Genomic DNA, 22,409 nt, shown 5'->3' with positions numbered 1-22,409 from the left:
TCAATTTATATAGCATGAGTGATATCACATATGCTGTTTCCGTATTTTTCTGCAGTTTTCATTTCCCTCGCTGATTTAGTCCCAGTCCTTTCCAGTGCAGCTGATGTAAGCCTCAACCCCCCCTGGAAGTTTGCTCCATTAATAACAAATTGAGCTTTTCCATACAGCACTGAGCTGTCCTGCACCTGGATGCACACTTGGCCAAAGCCATGACTTCACACTTCACTGGAGGTCCTAAAGCAGTGGTGGGAAGAGAAAGATCCACTCAGGAACAAGAACTTGATAATGTCCCCAATCTTATGGGAGATATATACATATGCACTTAAAAATTCTGAGATTATCTTGCTTTCCCAGGCTGCTTAGGTTTCAGAAGTGGTTAGGTTTCATAATGTTGGATGTAAATAGCTGTTCTAACTTGGCCTTTACAGACCAGGACCATTGCCAAGGTTGGCCAAGTGAACCCAGATGGCAGCAAGTTGCTCCGATCTAAAACGTGCTGGGAAAAGAGGCAAAGCCTGCTTACAATCATACTATTTTTGTTTTCTCCTTTTTTCTGCGCTTTCTATCCTTTGTTCTGACCTAGATCTCTGTTATTTTAAGATGTCTCACTAGAAAGTCATCAGCAGTGACAGATACCCCTTTGCTGTCTTCACTTTTCTCTTATCACTCATTTCTCCTCCACAGTTCCCATTGAAAGCCGGTGAGTCAGTGTCTCCAGCAGGAGAGACACGATAGGAGTGAGGTTACAGTATGTGTGCTTTTCAGCACTGATGGAGGCAATGAAATGTGTTCATGGAGACTTCTGGACAAAGCACCCCATTTATGCTTTGAATATCCTCACTGATTTTCCTGAGTATATAAAAACTTCTATGGAACTCGATGGATTGAAAATGAGTTTCTTCTTTATAATCAGTGAGCACTAGTCAGTAAGCAAGAGGCGTCTAATTCTGTAAGCTTTGGTGTGTAATTTTGTGATAAAAGAGCATTTGATTTCCGTTGCTAGGCTCACAGCTGGAGATCCATTTATCTTCAGCAGGTTACCCCTGGGCCTCTGTAAAGTGTTTACTGGCAAAAGGTCCCCCACAGCTGCACAGTTCACACTGTACACATGTTTTGAAAAACATCTGATAAAGAGACTACAAAAGATTTTCTTGGGTCAGATTGAACTGGAATTTGCGAAAAGATTGTAAGGTATTGTTTTAGTTCTAACACAGCAGTAAGTCAGATAGACGGTTTTATATGAATAAAAAATGCTGAGTGGAAACAGAATATACTGAAAAAACGGCTGGTGTATCAGTAAAAGTGAAACAGATCTTCTTTAGGTTCAAATTTGTGATAGATTTTGATGGAATCCTAGCTGCTTACACATTTAAGTAATATTGAATTTCACCCTTTACTCCTAAATGTGATTTGCCTCTTGTTACTTCCTGATGCGTGTGCAGAATTTGACACTAAAAGGCAGTTTTCACATTCATCTGCTGAAGAGGAAAAGTTTGTTGTGCTCAATCTGAGCTGACACCGACAAGGTCCAAAATTAACACTAATGTGTGTAGATGCTCTGTTTGGCAAGTAAAATGTTGTTAGTGATAGTCCAATGAAAACTTCTCCAGTAATTTGTCAAAACATTTAGCACCTCAAAACTGAGGACAGCAGTTGAACTTTACCTGACTATTAATACATTTTGGATTTATCAGTAATGGAGTAGTAGATATAATTTCATTTCTTTAATTTCAGGATTTGTAGTAAGGAAATTTGAGTTTTTTAGTAGAAAAAACAAAATCAAAACACAAATTATTATGGCATATTTATGAGTATTGTGTCTTATAATGTATCTGGAGGGGCTCTTTAACCTTTTTAAAAACGGTAAAAACATGAAAATCAATCATAGTAAGTCCCTTGAGGGCACTTCACTTTAATGTGGAAAATACAGTACTGGCAATTCTCATCTCTCTCTCTCTCTCTCTCTCTCTCTCTCTCTCTTATTTTTTACTATATGTACTCAGGGTGGGTAGACACATACTTCACAATCACTCACACACTACAGCAGTGAACTCTGAGCGAGTCAGTTGGAGCATTTGTGAGGGTTAAGTGCTTTGGTCAAGTGCAGGGGTGGAGTCTTATTCATTCATTCGCTTCCTCTATCAAGATTTGTTTTTGTTTTACAGCTGGGGTAAGACTTAAAAAGAATGTCTTTGAAATGTAATCCTAACATTTTGTGTACAACCACCCTTATGCTTGCCTTTAGGACCCAGAGGGAGCGGATAATGGAGGCAGCAGTGAACGTGCCAATCACAATGCAAAGTGTCAGCTATTGAGCACCGATGAAGAAGAATCCTCTACCAGGTAGGCAGGTTCACAAGCACAGCAGAGTTCACTGCTAAATGAACTTGTCAGGATAGAATTATGACTTTACTATGGAAACCATGTGGTCGGACCATCTTATTAGGCTAACTGCATTTAAATGCTGAACGCAGTCTTCTTTTCCACCAGTCAGCTTGTGTGCTATCCAGTATGTTGCATAGTCTATAACACAAGCAGATAGAACAAACATACACCCTGAAACCCTCTGACACACAGCCTGAATGGAGCGCAAAACTAATTACAAATAAATTCAAGGGACACCTAATGATGGAAACTGCTGCAGAGATAAATCAGATAAACCTGCAGAGCGCTCTCTCTCTCTCTCTCTCTCTCTCTCTCTCTCTCTCTCTCTCTCTCTCTCTCTCTCTCTCTCTCTCTCTCTCTTTCACACACACAGACACACACACACGCACATGCACATGTATATGCATAAACAGATAAACACTCAGTGCTGTGTGGTAGCTGTGGTGCGGCAAACCAGACTTATGTCCATTTTGATGACCTCTAAAACAAAACGGGTACATAAAAAGACACTGTTGAGGAGTATGCTAAAAGCAAAAGCAAAACTGAATGGGTCACCGCCTTCCAAAGGACGACGGCATTCACATCAGATGAGATGATTGTGAGATTGTAGACCATCTGAACCTACCAGTTCCTGGTGTGGTACATTAGCCAAGTTCACTTTCTTTATTTTTGTGCTGACCCAGTGCCTAGATTGATTACCACCGAATCAGTTAACTTTTGTTGGTTGTTGGCACCATTTGTGTCAGTATAAATCAACAAAAACCAAATTCAGGCTTGTTATGTAATGCTGTATTCCGTACATTTAGCATAACATAATTAATACAAATAGCAGCTGATTATATATCTGACCACTGGTAATATATCCACAACGAAAGAAAGATATTGCAGTGGCACAGCATATTAAATTGCTATCTGTCTTAGTTTATGGTTTGCAATTATTGAAAATGCCTCCTTCCCCCCTTTCTACCTACTCACCATCTTCATCCTTTTTTTCTTCGATATTTCAGACTTGCCAAAACTGATATAAGCAAGTTAATGGATGAGAAAGAGGAAACTGATGAGCCTTCACTGAAAGAGCAGCATGAGCATACTGCCGCTGTGGAAGAAAAGGTCAGTGTTTTATTTTTTTTTTCCTTATTTTGTACAAGAGTTAATGGTTTCTTAAGATTTCATCCCAAACAGTACGACTGCAAATGTACTTAAAATCTCATTAGGCTTAATCATAAAAATCACTGGATTATATTTAGAAAGATGTATTTTTGACCACTGCTGTTGGAATTCTGAAAAATATTACCATCGCATGCAAACCAATTCCAAAACTCTTACTCATCTTAACTTTGGCTCTGTTAAACTCTGGGTCTGGTTTACTTTAGTGTTTTGTTTTTTAACTGGATGTGTAGATTGTAATTCATGTTACTGATGTACAGTTGCAACACACACACACACACATACTCACATACTTAAATTCATCTGGACAACATGTGGTTACATCAGCTAGATCTTGAACTGATCTTCACAAGTGATAAAAGTACACGCACTTACTGTATACCACACATGTTATATACTTGTGTTTTTCATTTAAGACGACCACCTGGTTAGCGTTACGCTTTCACACTCAGTTGGCCTCACAATATGCTCTTTGTTAATCTCCTTCTAAATCAGCACTCCCTCGTGACCTTTGACCGGTCGATAGGTTGTTTGCTGTTGTTCCAGCTGCTGTTGTATCATTTAAGCAATAACATACTGTCCATGCCAAAAAGGGTGCGTTGAATATGAGTTATGTCCGTGTTTGCTGTGTGTATATTTAATGTACTTTGAAACAAGTATTACTCTTAAAATTGCTTTGTAATCAATGCTGTTACTCGATCACATCCTTTATGTGCGCATGCGTCGATACGTGTGCAGCCTGTTACAGACGCTCCCGATCTTTCTCACTGTTTTCTACTATTTTATTATTATTTCGTGACTCCTTTTACTTTCTTTTACTCTGGACTACACTGTCAAGAATTTCCCTCCAGGGATAAATAAAGGAATTCTGATTCTGATTCTCATATTTTATGGTAGCTCAGCGTTACACCATTAGTCAAAACAACATATGTTTTCTGTTAAAATGTGTTAATTTGTTTCTGGACAACACAACAAATGCACCCCAACAAATCCCAAACAAGTCTAGCAGGTTTATTGACAAATGATAAATCCCACTCAGTCTGTGTTGATGCACTGTTTGCTCCTTTTTCTTTCACTCACTTCACATTAACCCTCGATTTTTGGTTTATTTGTACTTTTGAGACAAACAGTGAGAAAAATGTGGAAACTGGTGGAAAATGTTGGTCTGGTCAGAGTGTTAAATGCTATAATCAAAGATGAGAGAATACACTTTATGTTTAATCATCTTTTCCAGATATTCTAAATATTATGGCTGAAAGTAAAAATAAATCTTTTTATTCCTCTCTCTCTCTCTGCATCAGCCTTCCAGTCTTCTTTCTGACAGAACTCTCCCTCTCAGCGAGAACAGAGACTCCTCTCCCCCTCCCTCTCCTCTGGGCCATCTTTCCTCGCTGCAGCGACAAGACTCGGGGCCTCGAGGCATCAAGGGAATCCTAAAGAAAAGCCGCTCCACCAGTGTGGAGTCGGACCACAGCGAGGGATCGACGCCAGAGTGTGCATTGGCCCGACAAAGCAGTATCACCCTCAGCCACCCTGAGAGCGAGGAGGAGGAGGAGGAGGAGGAGGAGGAGGAGTTGGATCAAGAGGCCAGTGGGGAAAATGACCGAGAGGACGAGTCATTAACTGATGATATCACAGACGGAGGGAGCTTCAGTATCGACAGAAAGCAGACGGAGGGGAGCAGCAGCAGCAGTAGCAGCAGAGGGAGCTTTGAGGAGATACGGAGTCCCTCGCCTGACGAGAGACTGGAGCAGACGTCCACGGTGTCGGAGGACACCGAGGAGCTGGATAGCAGCTTGGATGGAAGCCATGGCTTGTTACTCAAACAGAGGTCATTAGAAGCACACAGAAACAGCATGCAGTACTGTGCCTCAAATCCAATGTAAACATTTACCCCTGAACACACTTAAACTATTTGACTGAAGTAATCACAGTCAGATGATCAGATATTTCTATAAAATTATTTTAGTTCTTATAGCTCCAGCCTGACAGCAGTGAAACAATTTTGTAATCTGTACCAATTGAATGGAAAACAATTAAAGACCGACACTGTGATGATAATCAGTATTCAGATGTGGAGATGGCTCCACAAACTTTGTGGAAAATTCTTCTTCGCTCCCTTTTTGAATGTATTGAATAGACTCTGAATACATATAACTAAAGCCCCTAGTATTTAAAGTTCAAGTTTAAAGGCAAAAATACATTTGCATGTCATAAATTCTTAATCTTATAATTACAGTAATGCTGCCTTGAAACATCAGAACAAAGAGCTAATGTGACTTCTGCCTTTTCCAGACTGGCAGAGTTCACTGGTGAATGTGAGAGTAAAGACGGGCTGAAGAAGACCAAACCAGTCGAGCAGATCCAGACGTCGCTGGCTGATCGCTTCAGTCAGCTCCAAGATGCTGAAAATGCCTGGAAAAAAAAGGTGAAATTTTACTTGTGGAGCAAATTAAGCTTTGTGTTGTAGGGTTTAGTAGTTGGTTTGTTAGCATGAATAATGGGTCTACAACACCTCTTAAAAATAAAAGCTCTTATTGTTGGTGTGCGCTGTTATTTGGGAGGTGAATAAACGGGCAGTAATGAGCAAATCCTGCCATATGTCGAGGCTTCCCCTCAGCTTTGTGTGCAGAGAGAGAAAGATTTGGCTGCAGACACATTTCTTCCTCTGCTGAATCAGCTTATTTTCTGGAATTGCTGCCAAAAGGGTGAGGTTAGGAGGGCTTGGGGGTGCAGCAGATTTGGGAGTGGTGATGCCAAAGCCAGAGATCGAGGGCTTAGCTGGCCTCCCAAAGAGAATGAGAGACATTCCCCTTCCCCTTGTAAAAATAAAACTCCATGACCAAACACCTGCAAACCTTCCAAGCTAATTCCTGCTTCCCTTGTTGGTTTTTGCACTCGTCTCCTCTCCTCAAAGTTAAAAAATAATTCCCTCCATAAGGAAGACTTGTTCAAAAAAGTAAATAATCGCCCATGTCATTCAGTGTTACTCAGTTCAGTGTCAATAGACACTGGTAATAGAAGTGCAGGTGGGTTTAGACATGCTCTTCTTCTAAACAGGACCACCCTTTTTATTGCAAGTGGGAAACCAACACTGCACTCTTTTATAACCAGTTCAGGTAAAGAATGGTGCTACAGCAGTGGAAAACCATTATGTGTGCCACGAAGAACATCCCCAAAACAATCAAGTGGACAATAATATTGAAGTGATGTCATGTTTATTTATATAGACTGTCTGTTGGCTTGATGTCTGTCAAGATCAATGGTCCCCTTGGGGATTTCTGGTTTAGGCTCTTCCTTCATCCAAGGATGACCTAACCTTAGAATAAATCCACTCCTAGTCTGGAAAAAGCCACAAGTACAGACGGCCAAAAAAAGTTGAACAAATCCCCAGTCAACTAAATACTGAAAACTGATGTCATTTTAGATTTGTGTGGTCTGTCCTTACTATGATGAATCAATACAAAGTCCATAAAGGTTTAGTACAAGAACTGTATCTTCAACACTCACATGCATGAAAGGAAGCCAAACTGGTGACCAAATGCTACTGTACATCTCCGAGAAACTAACTTGCATCAGAGATAATGCGCGGTTTGGCTAAATTATTAGCATTGATGCCATGTCGGCATTTGCTATGAGGTGTTTACTTGCATGTGTCGCTGTTCTCATTACATTTCTGTTTCTTCCTTGAAGAGAAGCCATTGGTTTTACATGTTTAGGCATGTCATTTATTCTTCTGCTCTGCCAAGCCGGAGCAGATGTTGTTGCTCTTTGGTTGATATGTGGGAGACCAGGGAATGTAACATGCATGGTACACGCCATGGTCTGCTTCGACCAGCTCCAGATGTTTCCTGTCAAACCTGCTAAGCTGTTCTGTTCACCACAGCGGTGTTGTAAAGTGAGGCCTTGCAGTAAATTCAGTTTAAAGGTTTGTCTTGTCCTAAATAATGATTGTTAGTCACACGTTATGTTACCTGTTTGCAGCAGGTCATTAGTGAATGATTAACTGTATTGAAATAAAAAGCAAACAGACATTAAAAAGGTATTTTGAAGTTGACAGTTTGTTTACAAATCCCTTTAAATGCCTAGGTTTTGTATTCCAGTTATGACTCATTGAAGAATATTCTTATCCAGTCCATTAAGACTAATGGTCAGCTGTAAATATTGTCCCTGGTGTGCTGATTCCCAGAAAATGTATTAGAGATAATTCAACTAAAGATGAGTTGATTATCTCCAATAGACTGTGAGTGTGTGGAAAGGGGCTTCTTGAATAGGCAGTTTAAAAAGACAGCCTGTACCGTCGTTTGTAGAAAGCTGATACAGAAGAACAGATTTTTCTGTTAAATCTGCTAAAGGGGTGTGACATTTACACTTGATTCCAGCTAAATCATGACACTAGTTTCATACCCTCATAAAGTGGGATGATTCATACATGCTTCACTTTCAGTTTATGGTGTTTTGCCTCTCCACATGCCCTGTTATATATGAGCTGTTTACCTTTTCCTTTCGCTCCCATCCTCCCAGACTTTATGCCAGGCTTTAAATGACTTCAAATGTCTCTTCTTTAGTCTTCCATGCTAAAAGCTGCTCACTCCAGCTGTTGCAGTCTAATGTTGCCCTGCTTCGCTCTTTCTCCTCCATACTCCTCTGCTAATTTCCCTTTTCCTCTTCTGCTCTTCTTCAATTCCTCCTCCATTTATCCTCCAGTTTTCTCTGTCCTTCCCTGCGGATTCTACCCCTTTTTTTGACACCTGCCTGTCAACCTTTCCCAGTCCTTGCAGGTGAGTGTGTGTACATACATATGTACTGTATGTGCCTCTTTGCATGGTCTTTAATTAGTTTTATTGTTATTGTTGTTATTATTTCTCCATCTGTGCTCTGGACAACCTCACACTTTTCAAGTATTACTGCAGAGAAATCAGAGTTGCCAACACTTGCTTTGGTGCATGAATGTGGTTTGCTGACCCTCAGTTGCTTGATATCTGTGTCAGTGGTTTGGCCTAGGAACTGCCTCCACTGTACAGTGAGGCAGGGCTGAGAAAAATGGTTTCCTGTGGGGGTTTGAGGCCCAGACCCTTTCCTCAGCTCCGCTCTCTCTGGGGTCCTGTCAGGCCAAGGTATTTCCCCTCTCTGATGGACTCCAGAGATATGCTGCTAGCTGGAGGGGCCGTGTCAGTCTCTGAGTGTGTGAGATGACAGCTATTGTTGTATTATTAGATTAAGACACTGTAATGTGAGGTAGCATAAAAGCATTTATGAGAGGTATTTTTTTTGAGTATGAACAGTTTAAAGGTGCTATAGCATTGCGTCTCATAGTACAAAGGTTTCTCACTCCTGCTACCTTCAGGACATGTGCAGAGACAGCTGTGTATGTCAGAAAATGTATCCTAATCTTTCAAGTTATGACATCAGCAAGAGTTGACTATGATGTGCAGCCTTAGTGTGTTGACTCTGTGGATGCCATTGTGGTGAAATCTATTTCTTTGAACTATTTTCTCATGTCAGGCCAATATTTGACCACAACATGCAACATGTTAAAGTTCAAACTGTGGTGAGAGAAAGGGAGAGAGAGTGCATTCTGGTTTGTTTGGTTGGAAGATTTTTTTAGAGGGGAAACTGGTGTTTTTCCATTTTGTTTGCCTATTGCAGCATGTGTCACATTAATTCAGGACAAATAACACACACGATTCCTTGTGGTTGTTACTTAAATGTTACTGCACTGCTGTTATTTGTCTGGTCAACGTCCAGCTCCTTATGTGCAAGGGAATCAAACGTGATGGGTTAAACAGGAATGAAGAGTCTTGCTCAGACATGGTTCAACGGTAAATATACTGTCAGACACAAACACTTTTGTTGGATTAAGCCTTACTAAGACAACGGATCAACCTTTGAAAACTGCACACTGTAGTTATAATTGTATTCATTCCCTTATTCTCTTCATGTTGGAGTACATTTGCTTACTCTTTGTACAGACTTATCTTGTTAAATTTTATGTAGACAACCAATACAGACCTAAAAGTATATTTATAAAAATGACAAATCATTTAGGATATTTGTGTTGACATCAATTTAATGTAAAAAATGACAGGGTAGACTGCTGATTTTGGAAACTTCTTTTATTCTAAAACCCCACTGACATCAGTCTGGCTGTAGTTCATCACTTCAGTCACCACATCTTTCTCACTTTAAGGCTGCTGACATCTGTGAATGTTTAAGTTGTCTTTTCAGGGCTTACAGTAAAGATGATGCAATGAGTCACAGTGTGACAGTCAGCAGATTATCCACAAAGAAAATTCCTCTATGACTTAAACAAGCTGTTTGGTTTGGGAATCATTTGTTTGTCATTCATACTTCAGTCTCTTCACACATTGCCTTGCTGTTGCTCTCATGATCATATTTATTTATTTAATTGGATGTTTCTCTGTGCAGCCATAGTGTGGAGATAAGTCTACTTTTGTGTGTAACCTACTGTGGAAAGGAAGTCACCACTCATGGTACATTACACTCAGTGAGTTGTCCATTATTAGCAAAGGAATAAGGGGAGGCAGCCAGTAAAAACCCAGGCACGGCAATAAAACGCTTCACATTTTTAGGAGTGGAATATCATTAATTATTCTAACAGCTCTTAGGGTCCAGTGGGACCAGGAGAGCAGTAAAAGTCTGCTAATTCATTTTTAATGGTAGAGTTCAGGTGCAAAACTGGCAGCAGGAGTAATTTACGCAAGAAAAGCTCCACTGAATAATGGGTGATGGATGGCCTCATATTTAAACTGGGATTTTGGTGTTTTATTGTCAGGCCTCAATATTATTCTTGTTGTGTCTTGTGAAAATAATGTTTGAATAACAAATACAAAAACTTTTGGAAAAATATTTGGGCACCAGAAATAAATAGAATGTAATTGGAAAGTAAACACAAAGTAATCTTTAGTAGATTTATTTCTGCTTGTAAGGTTACTTTACTCTTATCCTTCACCATCAACAGTAGTTTCTTCTGTCCTCATGCTGCTCATTGTTGCTCACTTGTGGTCACTTTGCTGTGTCCTCATAACCGTGTGTTTGAATATATGTTACAACAGAAAGCCACTGTAGACATGGGGGCCAAAATGTCGCTGGCGGATAGGATGAAGATCCTTAAAGACAAGGAGGAGCAATGGAAGAACAAAGGCAAAGGAGCAGCCAACGACTCCATCCAGTTCACTGTGGCTGGACGCATGGCCAAGAGAGGTAAAAGCTACTGTGTTTTTTCAGTGTGGCCTGCATTCCCCTCCAAATGTCAGGTTTTATACCACACTTTATTTAGTCTTTTCCAAGTGAAAAGTGGAACTGAAGTTTTGTCTTTAGGATTTTTTGTGTGTGGTGTGTGTCGGGTGTCGAAATGACCCCTTTTTGACCTTTTAATTATCAGTTAATTAGTCGATAATCCAAACTGGCAGAAAATTAATCTGCAGCAAATTTGATGCACTAATAATTTGTCACTTTTCCAGCAAAACGCTTTAATGTGACAATTTGCTGCTTGTGTCATACTTGAAAAGTAAATTTTCAAACTTTGCACTTTGGACTAACAAGACAGTAGGAATGTGCTTCCTCTGAATTTTTGAGAAAATAACTGGCAGATAAATTGTTAATTATCTTAGCTGCAGCCCTAATTTTCCCCATATGTTCCTCCAGGTCTTGTATCAGATACAGGAAAGGAAGAGTCGCCTCTTATCGCACTCAAAAAGGCTAATGCCACACCTGTGAAGCCGCACGAAGGTAGTAGACATTCTCCTTCAACTTATCTATATAGAATAAACATTAATCAAATTATTTTTGATAGATTGAATAATCTGTTGTAACACTGAGTATGTTAAACAACAATTAATCAGGTCTCGCTTTGGTTTTGCTGGACAGATATCTCCAGTAGAACTGCTGTTAAGGTGGAAGGAGATAAAAGGCTCGACAAGCTCGAGTCTTTCCTCGACAGGCTCCATAATAAAGGTACAATCCCGTTATTTGTTTTTGTTTTCTGCCTTAAACGTTATTAAGGGTCTGCTGTACTTGTATGTACACATATTCGTTATTTTCCGTTTATTTAATTACAATCTTTACTCTTTTTACTGCCACATAACCGTAGTGTATATCGAACATTAAAGATAAGCATTTTATGCATTAAGATTTGATTTGTACATATCTGAATGACATTGACTTTGTCCTGCACACCAAATGTGTAATCCAAAAAAAAGATATCATTAGCAGCCAAATCAAACAAAAAGGCTATGTGTAACACTTTCTGTTCCATCCTTCCTGTTTCTTTCCGTGGGTGGCGGGTCAGGCGTGAGCACCAGCAAGCCATCCACCATTGAGGTGACAGAAGAAAGGGAGAAAGAAGTGATGACCCTGGATGATGAGGAGACATTCGGCAACTTTTACAGATCTGTCTCACCCTCGATGCTCCAGGACTCCAGCGTGGTTCTGACAGAGGAGGACCTCAGCCAGATCCAGGCTGATACACCAAAGTTAGTTTATAATGATCATATTAATAACAAATGTCACATCAACCACTTTCCCAGCATTTTTTATACCATATTGACAGAAATGTACTTTTTATCATCAGTCATGTTCAAACCATTGTGAGCATCATTTTCAAGTTTAAAATCCACATAACTTTTTCCTTAAAGTATCTAAAAAATTTTTCACTCAGACATTTAACAACATTTTTATGTAAAGCGGCTGTTTTGTGCATTTATGTCTTTAGACTCACCTCATCTGTAGCAGAACACAAGCGAGCAGTGCGACCAGCCAGAAAGAATCAGGGCTCCAGGAACCCTCTGCGGGCTCTGGCTGCCCGTAACGACATCCGGCAGGTCTACACCGAGCAGAGGCTTAACGTAGCCACGGTGGAGACCAAAAGGATCCAAGTGGAGAGAAGTAAGACTGCTTAAATTTACTGTGGCACTATTATGTGTCTCATCCTTGCTACACTCTTATTCTTGCATGGTTCAGCAGCTGTCAAGAACCACCAAACATTTTTTTTTTTTGTAGAAACAGTTCTTGCAAACTAAGAACTTTGTCTCCTGTCCTAAAATCTCAACTAAAATCTGCCACAAAACAGGTTCTCTTTTTTTTTAATTAATATTATCATTAATCCAAAAGAAAAATAATTGGAAATGAAACACATTTTACAAAAAAATTGTATCTCTTAAATCATAGTGTCATGTGCAGTAATTCTCTTATAGCAAGTTGGTTTCAGATTTTAGGTTTCATGCTGCTGTGACAGTGATACTGTGAATACTGTGTGTATTCACAGTAAATGTATTACATGAAAGCAGATTTTGAAGCTGCATGCAAAGACTGAAGCTGTTCTGATATTCATGTACTGTATTTTCACTCTTAATCCACTGCTTGCGTAATTCCTGCATTCAGTTCCTCTGTAGACAACACATCACAGACAAGCCCGACCTCGGTGAGCTTTCACAGATTACACAAGAGGAAGCTAGTACTACAACTGTGGGTCAGCTATAGCTTACGTGAAAGAAGGCATTTAAAAACGTCCTGTCTCTTGCGATTCATAAATCTATTCCTGGTCTTTACTTGTTGTGATTAGTAAAATGGCAGATTAGATCAACAATTGTAAGGGTAAACACACAATAAGTCAGTTGTGTTAACTTTTGTTTCTTGTTGTTTCTTTTCCCTCAAAGTGGCAAAACACTCCAGAACAAACCTGGCCGATGTGGCCTTGGCGGGTCTTGCCAGCAAGGAGAACTTCCGCAAGGTCAACCTGCGTAGCGTGAAGTCCACCGATGTTGTGACCAACAACAGTGCACTGCCTTTCAACAAGCTCATGCTCATTCGCATCAAAGGTCAGCAACACAAGAGAATGTTGTGTGTGTGTTTGTTTTCTGCACACAGTTGTTGAATACAGGTGTGAAGTGTGGCGATCCATCACCCATAACCATTTATAATGAAGAGCAAATGGCATAACACTTAAAGCCGCAGTTACTGGAAAACTCTCAAGTGTGTTTCTTTTGTCATTTCTAAAAAATGTGAAGTTAACTAACAGCAGTAAAAAAAAAAAAAAAGATAATTTAATTACAGATTTATTCCTATGATATCTGTTTCAAATTAAGGCTATAATTGGCTCTGTCTGTAGGTCGGAGGCACGTCCAGGTGCGCTTGATGGAGCCCGCAGTCCACTCTCTAAACAGCGGCGACTGCTTCCTTCTCATAACGCCAAAGCACTGCTTCATGTGGAGCGGAGAGTTTGCCAACGTCATAGAAAAAGCTAAGGTAGTGACCCTCTCACACAGAATGAACTGGTTTTGTATCAGAACTTTTACACAGCTTGCAAAACTTTCCACTCAGATACAGTTGTTACATGTACACTATGTTTTTTTTGTGTTGACCAGGCATCGGAAATGGCGTCGTTTGTTCAGGCCAAGAGGGACCTCGGGTGTAAGGCCCCCCAGGTCACTGTGTTGGAGGAGGGCATCAACACTGACAGCAGATGGGCCAAGGAGTTCTGGAGTCTGTTGGGAGGAAAAACCCAATACAGAGGTTCGTTCACATGCTCACACACACATTGTGCATACTGTCAGATTGTATATGCTTTTTAATTGATCCTCAGCATTTGAAGGATAATCTGTCTAACCCTGGAGCCTCCCTGGCATCCGACACATGTGCTCACCCTGCTCTTTGTTCTGTGTATGCATGGGTGTGTGTGTGTGTGTGTGTGTGTGCACATTATAGGAGCTGGGGAGCCAGAGGAGGACGAGCTGTATGAGAGTGGCGTGTTGGACTCTAATGGTGTGTACAGACTTCAGGGAGACAAACTGGTGCCTCATGAAGACGCCTGGGCCTCCATCCCGAGCGTCTCCTTGCTCAACTCTAAAGAGGTAAATACCACTACTTGAGTAATGACCTCATGTGTCTGGGAAGTGTGGAAAATAAATGAGATGCATTTTACACTTGGAAAAGTCTGGGATCCGCATACAGAAGTCTGAGAAAGGATGATATAAATATCAGGAATGTTCATAAAGCATCCATAATAGTCCGACAGACAGGCAGTGTTTCTGTTGTTTTTGCATATAATATAATAACCTCATAAACCTTCTCCTTCCTGTTTCCTTCTTCCTTCCTGTTATCAATACTCTACACCAGGTCTTAGTGTTTGATTTTGGCAGTGAAGTGTATGTCTGGCACGGGAAAGACGTGCCCTTGGGTGATAGAAAAGTTGCTGTGAAACTGGGCAAACAGCTCTACAGTGGCAGCTACGACTACAGCAACTGCAGAGTGAACCCTTTAGACGCCTCCTGCACAAATAAAGATGTGCCTCTGTGAGTCTCTCTTGATTAATCTACCAGCTATTGTGGCAGTTAACATAATTGTAAAAGAACATTTTTTATTTCTGGCATTTTGGGCGCTTGCTTTGCACTTGTTAAATTCAGTTTTATGAGACATAAAGTGGGTTTGAATGGACATCAAACATTGTTAGATTATTGGTAGTGTTATTGTAGCCCCTAGTGGTTTCATTTTGACAGTACAGCTGCACCGAGGAGATGTTTTAAAATGATTTCCTACTCTGTATGATTTCCAGGAAGGGGGAGGCGCGTCCGAGCTGGACTCTGTTTGGCCGGCTGTCGGAGCACAATGAGACGGCCCTGTTCAAAGAGAAGTTCCTGGACTGGGCTGAGAGGAAGAAGGAGGAAGCAGCTCAAGCTGAGGAAGTCAAGGTAGACAAGATTAGACTGACATATAATTTAGTGACCATGTGTCCAGTGACAGCTTTCCAATCTGTTTTTCTTGTTAATTTTTAGTTACTTCTTGATTGGACATTCAGTATGTCTTGTTTTCTTAATCTGTAGGTAGCTGACAGTCTGTTTCAGAGGAACTGAGAAGAAACACTGTTCTGGTGTAGCAGCCTAATTCATAAATACACTGGAGTGAAAAATGTAAAACCTTGTCCCACAGAGTCCAGTCCATTCCATTGAACGCTCCCCATTCGACTTGGACCTGCAGCCATGTGACGCCAAGACCCTGCTGGACAATGAGCCAGAGCCAGTAAAGACCATTCTGGAAGGGGTGGACGTCCAACGGGGTTATGGTATAGTGAGAGCAGACGATGGAAGACAGGCAGAGCTGGCGACAGTAGCTGTGGATGCCTGGCACATCAAAGAGCACAGTGAGGAGGAACTGCCCCAAGAAAGCCTGGGCCAACTGCATGAGGGCGACGCCTACATCATCCGTTGGACCTACTCTATCACCACACTTGGTGAGTCATGTGTTTGGCACAGAGGTGGCCTGAAAAGTGAACACTGGACTTGTGAATGGAGAGGTTTAAATGTGAAGATAAATTGCAGAAGGATTTAGCATCTGTCTGTCTGAAAAAACACATCAGGGAAGAGGCAGATTCTTTTGTTAATGAGGTTTGAAAAAAGAAGTCCTGATTCATCCATCATTCAGCAGGATTACTGTGGTTTGCTTCTGTTTCTGTCAGTGGGCAAGCGGCAGAAACCCGGCGAGCTGAGTGCTGGAGCCCCTGGAAGAGAGAGGACTGCTTGTTTTTTCTGGCAAGGCCGTCACTCCAGCGTCAGTGAGAAAGGCACCTCGGCTCTGATGACCGTGGAGCTGGGCAGCCACAGGGGGTCACAAGTGGGTATCAGTTCATCACAGTCACTCCCTGGCAACAAACTGCCATTTTAAATGGTGAAGTTTGTGATTAGAACTCACAAGTAGCTAGTGTCTCTTCAAGCATTCATCTACATATTTATTAACTGACATCCATCGCTGTTTGTTTATTGAAATGTCTTTCTTTGTCTGTTTCTGTCTGCTTGGATGTCCAGGTGTTGGTGAGTGAAGGTAAAGAGCCTCCGTGCTTCTTGCAGCTCTTCCAGGGAGGGTTGATCATCCACAAGGGCAGTAGAGAAGGCAATGCCAACATCACAGGTAAAAAAAAAAAAAATTAATGCTGATTTATATAGAGACTTTGAGTGAATGTATAAAATACTGTATAAAAATTACCAGATGGTGATACAGAAGGGTAGACTCTTAATACCAAACACCTCTAATCATGAGTGGTTCTGCTCTCCAGCCGGTTGGAGGTTGTTTGTTGTCCGTGGGGAAGCAGAGGTGGAGGCCTCGCTGGTGGAGGTCGACTGCCAGCATGCCAGTCTGCGCTCTCGTGCCAGCCTGGTGCTTCTTAATGCTCAGAAAGGCCGTCTCTACTTGTGGCACGGCTGTAAAGCACATGTCAGTGCCAGGCAGGTGGCCAAAAGAGCTGCGGACCAAGTAATCCAGAGGTAAACACATAAAGAAAGTAAATAAATAAATAGTCGTCTAATGGATGGACCCTGTTGTGTGGACTAACAATTTTCTGTGTTCTTCAAGGTGTCCTTCAGAGTTAGGCCTGAGCAGCACCAGCACCTTGAACTTGGAGGTGGTGGAGGAAGGATCTGAACATGCAGAGTTCCTAAAGGCTCTGGGCCCGCAGGACAAGAAGGCCTACGACTGTATGCTGCAAGGTGCGGCCATGTATTCACACGCAAAACCTCCCACATTATCAGCCAGAAAGAGAGAGAAAAGCTTATTGATGGGTGCCTCTGTGAGCTGATGTGGTGTGTGTGTGTGTGTGCGTGCGCTCCCATCTCCAGATCCAGGAAAGTACAACTACACTCCCCGGCTGTTCTGGCTGAGTGCCACCTCCGGGGTGTTCGAAGGGGAGGAGCAACTCTATCCAGCCAGGGTGACAGAGGAGATCATGGCGATGCCCTTCCTGCAGGAGAACCTCTACTCTGCGCAGCAGCCAGGTACCAGCTCCACCTGCAGCAGAGAATTATCTTTTTATTTTTCTGATGCTTTCTATGAACCTAAATATCTTCCTTTCTGTCTCGAATATATATTAATGTAAAACTACTTGTGATCCCAGCATAAGGTTAAATAACACCATGGAGTAGCCATTTGGTTGTGTGTGGGTTTTTTTTTTTATTTTATTTACCAGCAGCTCTGAGGGGATTTATTTACTATAAAACACATCTCTGTTAGTTTGGATGTCAGCGAGTGTAAGTCCCCCTCTTAACGGTTTTGAAGCTGCTTCTCTCTCATCGAGAGCCCAAAAATAAGCACAACGTAAAAAGTACAAAACATTCGGTTACACCATGTTGCCAGACTAATGATCAGAAACCGTAAAGTTCTTTAACAGACTCTTCCACAGGTGTCTCTGTTGATGGATGTGTTTTATTTTAGGGGGTTTAATGTGCAGCTACAAATGACATTACCTGGTCACTATTATCTCTTAGTACTACTGGATACAGTGGATAAGTGCTCTCCCATCTTACCTAATGCTCATTACTTCTCCAGCTCTTTTCCTGTTGGATAACCGAATGGAGGTGTACCTGTGGCAGGGCTGGCAGCCTGAAGATGCGCAGTGTACCGGCTCTGCAAAGATTCGCTGGAACAACGAGAGGAAGTGTGCCATGGAGACAGTGCTGCAGTACTGCAAAGGTCAGAGTTCACAGCCACTGTGGCCAAATAGTCGAGGATTTATTTGATATGTCTACAGTAATTGATCAGGAAAGGGATCTATGCTTCACATGAAGACAATTATCATACTAAAAATAATTTATTGACTTAAACCTCACTGATCATGATTTGCAGAGAAGAACCCTCGGCGCCCTCCTCTGGCTTACCTGATCCTAGCAGGCTGTGAACCTCTCACCTTCACCAACATCTTCCCATACTGGGAGAGGGACCCCAGTGTCGCTTCAAAGGTGTGGGATACTTTTTCCATTGTGATGTTTCTGCTGTAAAAATCTGTGTTGGGCTTACCTGTCCAAGTTTCACAGCTTAGACAGGAGTAGCTGACACAAGAGAGAATCCAAATCATCTCACTTAAACAGATCTGTTCAAGGTGTCATCCTGCAGATGTGTCTGTTCAAAACTGGCATTCAAAATCACATTTAGTGTAAGGTTATTGAAGAGTAGAGCGCATATGAATTCTCCAGACAACAAAATTTCAGCTTAAACACATATGGAAACTACTGCATTTCTCTTTTGTGTTCGTTTACTTACCTAAGTTACACGTGTTTGCAGGCCGAGAGCTCCAAGAACAAAGTGATGTTAGTGAAGGAGGCTCTGTCTAAGCTCAGTAAACAACAGTACTCCATCGAGGAGCTGACCAGGAAGCCGCCACCAGAGGGAGTGGACCCCCTGCGCCTGGAGGATTACCTGTCTGACCAGGACTTCAAGGTGGGAGGCTTTGTTAATCTCAGGCAGAAGACTTCAGCTTTGTGTGTTGTTACATCATTAAAATTGCAAAGTGCAAATTAGATGACAGAAGACAAAAGGAAAAGGTGGAAAAACTGGATTTAAAAAGAAACAGTTAAGCACTCATCATGAAAGCGAATAAAAGCTGCCGTGAGCTTCCTGGTAGTGAAATTAATCAGCCGTGTCTTTGTTTTGGTCGATCAAACAGTCATGTGATTATAGAGAGCGTACACCTATCTTACAGTAAATATACAAGTACACAAAATGTGTCAGATGTTTCGTAGATACTGAGAGAAGATAACTGTTTAATTCATAAACATATTTACATAAAGTGCTTCGTGTAACAGCTGTCGTTCTCTTACTCCGATGTTCTGCAGACGCTTCTCGAGATGAGTCGAGTTGAGTTCAACGCTCTGCCAAACTGGAAGCAAAAGAACCTGAAGAAAAGCAAGGGCTTGTTTTAAAACACATCTGTTTGTACACAAAGCTGCCTGTTTTTATGGTCTCCGCAGTTTTATTCCTTTTTTTTTTTTTTTTTCATTCCAGGAATAAAAAAAATCATTTTGTAAAGGATAAAGAAAAGCAAATGTACAATTTTGTTCAAATGTTGATCTACAGTATTTTTAATAACAGTGCCATTGTTAATGTGTCATTGAAATATTTTAGCCTGCCATTATGTGCAATTGATAATCTTTTTGATGGCAAAATATTTTTCGTGTATGGTAAAAAAAAAAAAAATAGTTACCCTCAACTTATAAATATGTAATATACTATAAATGAATGTGTTTTTATGTTACACCAGATGCTCAGCTTCTGCGTGAGAATGTGTTTGTATAAAAAATTGTCTGTGGTTTTAAAACTGGGGGGCTTAATTGATCTTTTTTTTATATATATATATATATATATATTTCATGGGAAAAAAAGCCAGCAAAATGTGATGGGATTATCATGACAAAGAAAAGAAGCAAAACAAATCAAAGTTCAGAGAACAATCCCAGGATCTGTGGAACGTTTGAAAGAAACGTGTGGTCTCAAACTCCAAAGAAAATTGAAATGTGTTAATTCTGACTTTGCAACCATTACAGCCCATCATATATACTGACCTATAATATTTTGGTACTGAATACTTCCTGGCAGGGAAACCATCTGATCAAATGTTTTTATTTTTTGTTTTTTTGTTTGTTTTTTTTTTTTTACCAGTCTTCTTGTCTTGCTATAAATGTTTTTTGTGAATTTCTGTGTCTGTGCATAAGAGTGTAAATGTGCAACTTTAAAAGTATTAAGTGTGTGTGTGTGTGTGTGTGAGAGAGAGAGACAGTGAGAGAGTAACTGTGCTGTATAAACTGCCTTTAAAACTGTAGCTGACGCCACTAATGTATACTGCACAATGTGTGCATGTTTTGTGTTCAACATACTGTCTGCGGTGGTTGAATTAGGAAATTCTCTGCATGATGTTCACAAAAAAACTTCTGCCTAACAATCACATATTAATTTGTCCTGATGTGCATCTTTTTTTTGTGATATCTGGAAGCGAGCCTCCAGGCAAGCCCGTATTTCATGGCATATAAAAGTAAACGTTGGTGGTGGGGAAAGTGAGATATTAATGCTCAAGATTCCCTTTTCAATAAAGTATTTTTAAAAATGTCTGGTTCTGATCTTTTAAACAGCTTTGACACTCTCTTTTTTTAGGAGATGCACAAATGAACATAATTAAGGTAACCATCTTACTAAGGTGCCGTGGAGCCGTCGTCGTTGTTATCCGTGGCACCCGTGTTCTTCCAACTATGACAAGTCAAAATACACCATATAGACAAAAGTATTGGGATGGGACTGTTTTTCAGGGGTTGGGCTCGGCCCCTTACTTCCACTGAAGGGAAATCTTAATGCTTCAGCATACCAAGACATTTTGGACAATGCTATGCTTCCAACTTTGTGGCAACAGTTTGGGGAAGAACCTTTCCTATTCCAGCATGACTGTGCCCCTGTGCACAAAGCAAAGCCCATAAAGACATGGTTGGACTAGACTGGCCCTGTTGGTGTAATATCAGGTGTCCCAATCTACTGTGATATAAGGCCTGGTGGGTTCAGTATCACAGATATTTTAAAAGTAGACTTTTTTTTAGCACATGGTGTCCATAATGTCTACACAAGCATTATAGTACCTGATGTGATGACAGCTAAGCATCTACAGGAGATTCTATGAAGGTTCTTGGTATGGTGTTATTGAAAGGCATTTGAAGATAAAGAAAGTGTACTATAGAGTCTGTTCACAGCAGAACAGGAGCAGGTGGAACTAATATGATGGCTGCGTTTTATTTAGGGGTCTCAGAAGGCTCTGCCAGTGAGCCAGCACCTTGAAATTACCAAAATAAATCTAGCTGGTCTTCATGTTATTAGTAATGTCTGTATTTGACAAGTCAGAATATCAAGAACCTTGTGATCAGTATGGTTACAGTTAGGCCTAATTATTACAAGCTTTGTTCTCTTGAGAAAACAAGATATTTAACCCATTATCACCAGAAAACAAGTTGTTTCTGTTATAATGTTACCAAAGCAACATAGTGTCATGCCAGTGTGCAAAGAAGTGTGTCTATTGGCTTGTTCATTAGTTGCCATAAAGGTAGTCAAGTTTAATAAAGTGCACAAAAATACTCTATACTGAGTGTATAAAATATTCACTAGGCTAAGTGTTACTTACTAAATTATAGAAGAACACCCCACCACATTGCATAAACCCTCAACAAATTCTCAGTAAAATTAATATACAATACTTGACCTGAGGTGCTTTTGAAGCCAATTTATGGTAATGTTATGCTATGCTATACAGACACCTGACCATGACACCAACAGGGACTTCAATGACACTGCATTCTAAGTACACAGGCAGTTTTGCAGCTACAACAGCTTCCACTCTTCTGGGAAGGCTTTCCATAAGATTTTGGAGTGTTTCTGTGGGAGTTTTTGCCCATTCATGCAGTAGAGGAACAGTGAGGTCAGGCACTAATATTGGACCAAAAGGTGTGGCTTGCTGTCTGTTCCAGTTCATCCCAAAGGTGTTGGATTAAGATTTCCCTTCACTTAAAGTAAGAGGCCTGGCCCTGCCCCTGAAACAGTCCCACTACTTTGTCTATATGGTGTATTTCGCAATCAAATGTAAAAAATAATAGTGATCACATTCACGTTTAACCACAAGGGGGTGCTCTCTGTCCAATCTTTACTTTCTGTAAAGCTTTCCTTTAAAGGTGTGCAGCCTTTTGGGTATATAATCAATAAGTGACAACTAAAATAAATCAGGTCCTTGAAACTGCGGTTGAAAATTTCTCAAATGTGGTGTCGAAAAACATTCATGATTAACCATTTCGTTCTGCCTGACTCCTGCTTAGCTGTTTAAAACAACACCTACTTGGCTGGGATGCAGCACATCTGGCAACATACATCCAGGGTCACTGTAAACACACAGACAGGTGTGTGTCAAATAAAGCGCACACTTATTAAAACATAAACCAGCTCTACGTCTTTCCTCCTATTGCACTGATGCCAACAAACATGCAGCAGCAACATTATTTCCACAACAGATGGCAGGAGGCAGCCGCTGCTTCCGCAAATGGGCGGTTGGTTTG

At 40.9% G+C, this 22,409-nt stretch overlaps 1 protein-coding gene across 1 annotated transcript in view; it reads left to right on the top strand.

The window, feature by feature from the left end:
* The window catches only part of svild (supervillin d), a 41,158-nt gene extending 20,725 nt beyond the window's left edge, over positions 1-20,433 (top strand). The window contains exons 5-29 of the mRNA XM_046376849.1: positions 2,246-2,343; positions 3,393-3,495; positions 4,854-5,383; positions 5,848-5,980; positions 10,629-10,776; positions 11,221-11,304; positions 11,443-11,529; positions 11,864-12,047; positions 12,287-12,459; positions 13,230-13,391; positions 13,682-13,818; positions 13,938-14,085; positions 14,278-14,423; positions 14,689-14,864; positions 15,125-15,260; positions 15,499-15,799; positions 16,025-16,179; positions 16,371-16,473; positions 16,619-16,826; positions 16,915-17,048; positions 17,178-17,333; positions 17,884-18,027; positions 18,181-18,293; positions 18,616-18,771; positions 19,167-20,433. Of these exons, the coding sequence (XP_046232805.1) occupies positions 2,246-2,343; positions 3,393-3,495; positions 4,854-5,383; positions 5,848-5,980; positions 10,629-10,776; positions 11,221-11,304; positions 11,443-11,529; positions 11,864-12,047; positions 12,287-12,459; positions 13,230-13,391; positions 13,682-13,818; positions 13,938-14,085; positions 14,278-14,423; positions 14,689-14,864; positions 15,125-15,260; positions 15,499-15,799; positions 16,025-16,179; positions 16,371-16,473; positions 16,619-16,826; positions 16,915-17,048; positions 17,178-17,333; positions 17,884-18,027; positions 18,181-18,293; positions 18,616-18,771; positions 19,167-19,253 (4,002 nt within the window). The 3' untranslated portion in view covers positions 19,254-20,433. The remainder of the gene's footprint in view (positions 1-2,245; positions 2,344-3,392; positions 3,496-4,853; positions 5,384-5,847; positions 5,981-10,628; positions 10,777-11,220; positions 11,305-11,442; positions 11,530-11,863; positions 12,048-12,286; positions 12,460-13,229; positions 13,392-13,681; positions 13,819-13,937; positions 14,086-14,277; positions 14,424-14,688; positions 14,865-15,124; positions 15,261-15,498; positions 15,800-16,024; positions 16,180-16,370; positions 16,474-16,618; positions 16,827-16,914; positions 17,049-17,177; positions 17,334-17,883; positions 18,028-18,180; positions 18,294-18,615; positions 18,772-19,166) is intronic.
* The last annotated feature ends 1,976 nt before the right edge of the window (positions 20,434-22,409 follow it).

This window comes from Scatophagus argus, chromosome 21 (genome assembly GCF_020382885.2).
Source record: "Scatophagus argus isolate fScaArg1 chromosome 21, fScaArg1.pri, whole genome shotgun sequence".
NCBI classification, from domain to species: Eukaryota; Metazoa; Chordata; class Actinopteri; family Scatophagidae; genus Scatophagus; species Scatophagus argus.
Note: the sequence above shows the minus strand (reverse complement) of the source record. Positions and strands in the feature narration are given on the sequence as shown.